General features: G+C 38.1%; 1 protein-coding gene across 3 annotated transcripts; it reads left to right on the top strand.

Moving 5' to 3' along the window:
* Positions 1-516: 516 nt before the first annotated feature.
* Positions 517-3,435, top strand: LOC149142713 (large ribosomal subunit protein bL27c-like). Of its 3 annotated transcripts, none has more exons than XM_089446979.1 (4): positions 517-680; positions 1,338-1,644; positions 2,402-2,503; positions 2,746-3,331. In XM_089446979.1, exons 2-4 carry the CDS (start codon positions 1,345-1,347, stop codon positions 2,926-2,928), a joined length of 585 nt encoding a protein of 194 aa, XP_089303105.1. In that variant the 5' UTR covers positions 517-680; positions 1,338-1,344; the 3' UTR covers positions 2,929-3,331. The 3 variants fall into 3 exon arrangements, with proteins under 3 accessions (XP_089303105.1, XP_089303104.1, XP_089303106.1); XM_089446978.1 differs by having other exon boundaries at positions 517-702; XM_089446980.1 differs by lacking the exon at positions 517-680 and having other exon boundaries at positions 2,746-3,435.
* Positions 3,436-8,032: the final 4,597 nt, after the last annotated feature.

The raw sequence follows: 8,032 nt of genomic DNA, 5'->3' as shown, positions 1-8,032 counted from the left end.
TCCATAGATTAGCCTAGAAGATCATTGGGTGTGATCCTCGAGTGACTTTGATGGATTTAGATGCCCCTAGGTCACGACTCTACAATTCATAGATAAGCCTAGAAGATCACACTCAACTAGACATAATCATTTAAACCAATTTTAAAAATAAAATGAATATTTTTCCAAAAAAATATTAAATATATATAAATATTATTATTTTTTTAAATAAATAAGAAACCTAATAGTTTAAACAAATTTTTAAAATAAAATGAATCCTAACAAAATTGATGTTCGGAATGAACTAATGAAATTTATCAAATAAACATTAAAAAAGCATGTTAAATATTTTTTATAATGGCATTATTATATTTTTAAATATAATAAAAATAAAAATATCAGATAAATATTAAAAATCACATTAATTTTTGTTTAATATAATGTCATTTTATATTTAAAATAATAAAAGTTAAAATACCAATATCATCATGAAATATGTAAAATCCTTACTTAAATCTCTAGGAATGAAGGATATAGTTTTACGCTCACACATATAAGGTCTACAACGAAATACTTATCCTATCTAAACTGGTGCGGGAATGAGCTCCACAAAGCAAATCTAGTAGAGTTCAATGTTCTGAATTGGGCTGGGAGATAGAGGCCAATATCTCGGTTGGGTGGCGAGGAGAGGTAAAGGAGAGGTCAGTGCTCTGACTTCTCAAGGTAGGTGATTTTTCTCATTTTCTGTTCTGAATACCTCTGCTTCGATACACAGCGCCATAATTCACTTAACAGAAATCAAATTAAAAGCCTCTGCTTGTCCTGAGAACTTGATCAATGTTAATCTGGGTCCTATTATTACCAGAGAGTTTTGAACTGTGCTGAAAATGGGCTTCTATCTAGTTTTTTCATTTTCGTGGTTATTGGATGCAGAGGATTATAATCTTTTTGTTAGTTTAGGTGGCATTAGGTCTATTATTTACTATGCAAGATTAAGAGATATATCGTTCAGTCTCTTTCCATCGGAAGAGCACGGATTCTATTATCAGGAACCCAAGCCAATGAAATTGTCTATTTCACAACTAGAGGGGTGTGTTTGATTCGTGGAGTTGAATGCTGCGATGTGGGAATTGGACCTATTGCTGTCATCGAGGCGGCAGCACACTGCTTGGATTTTGCCAGGATGCTGAACCCACTTTGTTTAAGTAGTAATACATAGGCTAAATCTCAAGTCGACTGCGAGTAAAATGTTGAAAATTTTTAAATGGGGTTTTGTCCATTTTCTCCTTTAGTTGTCATTCTGTTTGCGAGAGACTGGTTGAAAATTAATTGTTTTTTCCTCTATACTAATGCTGCAGAAGTATAATGGGAACTGCTGTTTTTGCAAGCTGTAACCTGGTTGGTGCATTCAAGGGGCTCTCAATCTCATCTGGCTCTTCCTCATCTTCCTATCTCAAAGGGGATTTGAAACTTGTTACAGTAGGGCAGAGGTCCACAGTTTTATTTCCCTTGAAGACCCCTTTGATAATTGAAGCTGCTCACAAGAAAGGATCTGGAAGTACCAAAAACGGAAGAGATTCCATAGGTAAGAGGTTAGGTGTAAAAATATACGGAGACCAAGTTGCAAAACCTGGATCAATAATTGTCAGGCAGAGGGGAACCAAGGTGAATGCATGCTACTTTTGCCATATTTGTTTTGATTTGTTTGTATTATGTGTTTATGTATCTATCACCTATATTTATGTACTTGTATGTATGCATATATACACCATCTCTCTTATCTTGGCTTTACATCCAGAGACCGGATCCTAGCATCTATGTTAAAATTTTAAAATTTGTCTTTCTATTTGTTTTCTCCATATATTATCACACTAATCCTGTATCTAAAACGTATTGGTATAGTTCCCTGTATTTATTATTGGTTAGCATGCGTGTTGTGTTTGACAAATCTTTCTGTATTCTAGATTATCTATTTGAAGATATTCATATATTGTGCATTGTTTGGAGGTTTGACTGATTACTAGTTGCCAATTAATGTTAGCATCGTCAGAACTCACCAACAATGCATTTGAGGCTTTAAATTGTCTTTTACTAAAAGTGATTGCAAACTTCCGTTGGTTGAAACATGTATACCCATCATAGTTGTTTGCTTCCTCAACTGTGACTTGAGGTGCAAATTCAGCTTGGTTAGGGTAAACATCAAAAGGTCTAATATAATGTTTTTAGATCAAGTAAATATAGTCTGATAACTATATGATGTCAATGGGACAAAACCCTTAAAATGTGCTACTCTAGAGCAAATTGCAGTCATTACTATAGAAGTATACCAAACATAATCAGAGTAAACCACCCTGGATTATCCTTTTGTGGTTGGAACCCTCATATTATCGATTTTCATTGCATTAACTTGTGCTATGTACAGTTTCATGCAGGGAAAAATGTTGGACTTGGTAGAGACTACACTATTTTTTCCTTAATTGATGGTCTTGTGAAGTTTGAGAAATATGGACCAGACAAGAAGAAGGTAATTCTTTTGGGGTATGCCAGTTGGTTGTTGTTGTTCCTGTTGAATGAGCGTTGTATAATTTCAACACACTTGTCCTGACAATGAACCACACTGGTTGGTTCGAAACGCGTTGGCAAATGAAATATCATGTGATTTACGCCGAAAAATCTCTCATAAACAAAAAGTAATGTTTTCAAGATGTTGCAATTGTAAATAACATGGAATCTTTAACTCATGTTGTCTTCATTGTGATTTCCTAGGTGAGTGTTTATCCGTACATACCACAGCCTGAGAATCCAAACAGTTATAGGGCAAGGCGGCGTGAGTTTTACCGCCTCCGGCGTGAGAGGCGCAAAGCCAGGGAAGCTGGTATTTCTTCTCCAGAACTGGTTTTAGCTTCAACAGAATCCCAATTGCCAGCCAAAGAGGAGATAGTCTGCTAGATAAAAGTGTAAAGTTGGGGTGGCTGAACTTCATGCATGTTTTCATATCTGTTGTAGCAAGACTGAGATCTTACAGAACCAGCCTTCCAGTTTCAACACTTTAGCTTCTAACTAGATGCAGTTTGGATGTTTGATGCCCGGTTTGAGCAATATTCAATCTCATTTTGTGCACTCAGACTCCAAAGATTTATGCTGAGATAGTTTAACTGAATATTGGATTGTTCTCATAAGATCACCATGGTTGATAACTAAGAACAGTGTGCTTCATGGCTTTCTTATGAATGCTTGATTTATTTGTGATATGTGACAAATCTATCTCCTTCAGAGGTGAGGAGTATCTTGAGCAAAAGGTTATGTAAATTTAGAATCTATTCAGAGAATGTATATGCCCTTCAAAAATATACATCAAGAGATGAGGATGCAGACAATCTACTAGGCACAAGTATAAAGTTGGGGTTGGTGAACTTTTCATATATATTGAAGCAAAATTGAGGCCTTACGGAACCAGCCTTCTAGTTTCATCACAAATTTATCCCAAGCCTAATACATTTTAGCTCTTGACGTGTTTTGGATTTTGGATGTCCTATTTGAGCAGTACTTCATCTCATGTTGTGCACTCAAACTCCAAAGATAGATCCATGCTGACTGTTGAGACGGATAATTGCATATGGAATTGTTTGCTTAAGATTACCACAATTGATAACTCTGAAATATGTGCTTCATGATCTCTCATATGAATGGTTGAATTTTATTTGAATTTTGCATTATCTTGTAATTTTATGCCCTTCTGATGCATGCTGTATCTTGAACAAAAGGTTGCGCACATTACGTTTAGGACCTATTTAGAGATGATGTATATGCCCTTAAAAATCTTGATTAAACTACTTTTAGGGAGTGTTCTAATGATGTAATATCCCAGTATTACACCCCTCTGGCATATGTTGGTACTTTGTCGTGTTGTATTTGGCTCTACCTTAATATTCTATACTTTTGAAGTTTGTATTATACGACATACCACTTTTGAAATGGAGGCTCTAGTGCAAAGGTCCCATTATGGGATGGTTTGAAAAACAAAAACATGCGAATAAATGATATGCAAGATAGGATAAGAGTAAGACATTAAACCAGTATAGATCCATTTTAAATATGGATCTAACATGAACTGAGAGGGATCTAATTTCTTCATGTGCAATTTTTTTTTTTTTTTTTTTTTAGTTTTTTAAAAAATTGATTTTGACTGACATGAACAAAATTTCGACTTTGATGACAGACGGACAACGTTACACATCATACTGGGCTGTAGAATGAGCCTCTTGGCTCAAAAATATGCTAAGATGTTCATCCATTAAATATGGCCCTATCGTTGAATTGTGATCTGGGGGCTTGTGTAGTGACAAGTGAGCTGGGGGGGCTTGTTTAGTGAGAAGTGAATGACTAACCATGCTTATTTATTGCACATGCCATTCATGGTTGGCTTGTGTAGTTACAACTGAGCTGGGGGGGCTTGTGTAGTGACAAGTGAGCTGGGGGGCTTGTGCAGTGACAAGTGAATGACTAACCATGCTTATTTATTGCACATGCCATTCATGGTTGGCTACCATCTTCCATGCATCTTACACTTGACATAATTTCCCATGTTAATTTAATTGCACGTACCTTTTGGATATCACTCACGTACCTTTTGGATATCACTTACCTTGCACCTTTGCTTGACTAACCTATATATATATACCTCACATGGTGACTTAGAGGAGGGGGCATGGAATCTAGAATTCTATGCTTGTATTGTTCATTGGCTTACTCTTGAGCATTTTGTGGACAACATATTGTGCATCTATCGTGAAGTTTCACCACTATTTTGGGCGTGAATTTGGGTTTATGTGGGGGGTATTGCAGCAGCGAATTGTCTCAGGCAGGGCCCTGTTATTGTAGGTGGGAGGATTGTTTGCCATTGTAGAGGCCAAACTTTTCTCCCTCCTTGCCGATGGTTGTGTCCAACAAGGTGATTTTGGAATATTTTTGAGTAGATAGCCCTTTCAATGGGCAGGATTGGTGTCTCCATTATTTGTTTGGCTGTATTGCCATATTCTGTTATTGATTTGGCATTGGTTGCCATATTTCTGTTGCTATTCTTGTGAGAACACCTTTCTTTTTTTTTTCATCCTCTTTTGTTCTTTGAGTAATTCAATATAATTGGTCAGGAAGGAAATTCATTTTGGACTCAAACATTCTTGAGATACAAGCTCTTAAGAGTATTTGACATTCGTGAGATCTGTAGACCTCGTTTTGGACTTAAAGAAGCTGATTCTGGAGATACGAGCTCTTAAGAGTATTCTTAATTCGTGCGGCCTTTAGATCTAGAGTCTGATGTTTCCTAAACCCATTCGCAGAAACCCATGCTTTTAGAGGCCCACCTCTAGATGTTTGAATTAGATTGCGGACTAGGAACTTGATTCAAGCTCTGTGGAGACTGAGCATCTGCAACATCTTTGATTGTTACAAAGGTGTCCAGGTCTAACGAGCAGTAGCCAAATCCAGTATATGACTACATACTTCTGCAAAGAAAGACATGGAGGCTATGCTGAGAGAGACATGGAGGCTATGCTGAGAGGCCATAAGGAGATGCCCACATTCTGCCGGGCCATACATGCAACTCTCTGCATATGCATATGCTAACCCATAACCATTTTTTTCAATATGATCTTGAAAGAAAAGTATCCTTCGTAATCAGACTCTTCTTATGATTCAACAAAACATAGACCTTTTCTTTTTTCTTTGCATTACCATTATCAGCCAGCCCAAAATGAAGTTACGTGGTGCTAGCACACATTGCTAATCACTTTAAATGTAGATTGTTGTGTGAAAGCAATATGAATACTGCGACCGAATGCTCTTGGATTATCAGATTGCACTGAACACCGTTTCCGGTGCTTGGCAAGAATACCAAGAAATAAGGCTTATAGCATTTGCATCTAGGAGAGCCCTAGAGCCCTCAGTTCCTCAAAATTGGCTTCAATTTTCTCTAGGATCATGTAGAATTCTTGTGTATACACCCTTATAATAAAAGAGTGGACAGATTGTACAGGTAACATATAGTGGTGCATCTTGTGAGTTTGTTTTCTTTCTTGCTTCCACGTGTCCATTGCTTCTCCATGTTCCAGCAATAAGCACACTATCATACAAGTACATTAATTCCTCTTATAAATACATATTTGGGAAAGGCCAGTTGGGTGATTATTAAAAGCAAAGAGATAGAACTTACGTTGAGTATCAGATTTGGCCTAGTGGGCTAGCTTAAATGGTTGAGTGTTTTGAGCTCTCAGGATTGATGCATGCCTCACTTGATGTCCATACTGAATCAGGCGCTACCGTAATCAACACCAACTGTTTTACACTAGATACCACCCTTGGAATGCAGAAAAGTGCATGGGGCATCTCTGCGAAGTTTTCCTTGAAAAAATAGTGAATAACAAAATAGTGAATAACAGACACATCTATATACCCACCGACTGTTTTACACTGGATACCACCCTTGAAATGCTTTAAAGTGCACGGGGCATCTCTGCGAAGTTTTCCTCGGAAAAAATAGTGAATAACAAACACATCTATATACCCAGGTTGGCAGGAGCTGGAGGTGTTATCCTGTGCCCCGATGAAAAAGAGAGATACACCCTTGAAATGCTTTAAAGTGCACGGGGCATCTCTGCGAAGTTTTCCTTGGAAAAAATAGTGAATAACAAACACATCTATATACCCAGGTTGGCAGGAGCGGGAGGTGTTATCCTGTGCCCCGATGAAAAAGAGAGATACAATACGCCTGGGTCTGTCATAGTGACAAACAATCAAGCAGAATAGTTACCTCTCTGTAAAGGAGTTGGTTACCACCTCTCTGTAAAGGAGTAGAAATTGACATAGAAAGAGGAATCCGAAAATTATTGGTATTTGGAGATTCAATGCGGGTAATTAAACAGGTTTGCAATCTTAGGGCAATTCGAAATAAAGCTAATCACAACATTCTGTTAAGGATCTCTATGCAACTGAGACTCTTCAAGGAGGTAATTTTTTTTATATTCTCCGTCATTTGAATAAAGAGGCTGATGCTTTAGCTAACAAAGGAGTAAGGCTGGATCAAGGAGTGATGGAGTTGGATAATACCCAAATATCTTATGTTCTGTTGCCATGATTTGTAGTCAAAATAGAGTGGAGATGCAAAGGCATATTGGTCAGCAAATGGGCGATCCAAGCCACTGGAAAATTAGTTGGAGTTCCAATTATCATCCTCATTTATTCTTCCCGGATCCAATCCTGCGACAGTTTCAAGGTAGACTGGATTAGAGGCAAGGGTTAATTGGCCAAAGGTGGTTGGAGTACTTAGGCCTTTATGACAATTCCCTGAGAGTCTTACATGTCATCAAGAGAAGAGGCATCTGGCAGTCGATCGGGCCTAGCAGAGAGCAAGAGGGACAATCCCAAATAAATAAGCCCAGAGCCTCGAGAAAATACCCAAGCCAGAGACATTCCGAATTAATTGTTATTACATTCTCCAACGAATGAGTATTAATGGATGAAGCTGGAAGGGAACAATGGATGAAGTTGGAATGGATCGCAATCACGGCACCATGGAATGCGCTGCTCAGGCATTGATTAATCACAGTTAGCGTCGTCGTTTCATAAGAGGAGCTTCATCTATATATTTAGCTCCCGAAGCTGTATGCCTAATGCTCCCGTCATACAATTGTGAAGAGACCTACTTTGTGCAGTCAATGTACTAGAGGTGCATTTGCGCAGACTGGTCTCAATGGTAGCTTCGGATCCGCATACCCTCGAACAAGCCCAGGATGGGATGACCCAATTAACTGATAAGCTGTCAGAATCAGTTGCATCCTTACGAACGGCGAAGTGACTTAGCAGATAAGGAAAGGGCGCTGCAGTTGGTGCTTCTGGAAAAGAAAATTGAATTGCTTTTGACAAAAGTCGAAAAGCTCCAGGCTTTCATGGAGGCGGAGTCAGCAGTCTTAAATATCAAAATTGTAGATTGGAAGCTGTGTTCAATCAGGGAGTGAAGAGCAGTCAAACGGATATGAAGACATATGTTGCTCAGTCT

Source organism: Pinus tabuliformis, chromosome X, assembly GCF_031772625.1.
Source record: "Pinus tabuliformis cultivar Carrire ecotype Pingquan chromosome X, CPIR1, whole genome shotgun sequence".
NCBI classification, from domain to species: domain Eukaryota; kingdom Viridiplantae; phylum Streptophyta; class Pinopsida; order Pinales; family Pinaceae; genus Pinus; species Pinus tabuliformis.
Note: the sequence above shows the minus strand (reverse complement) of the source record. Positions and strands in the feature narration are given on the sequence as shown.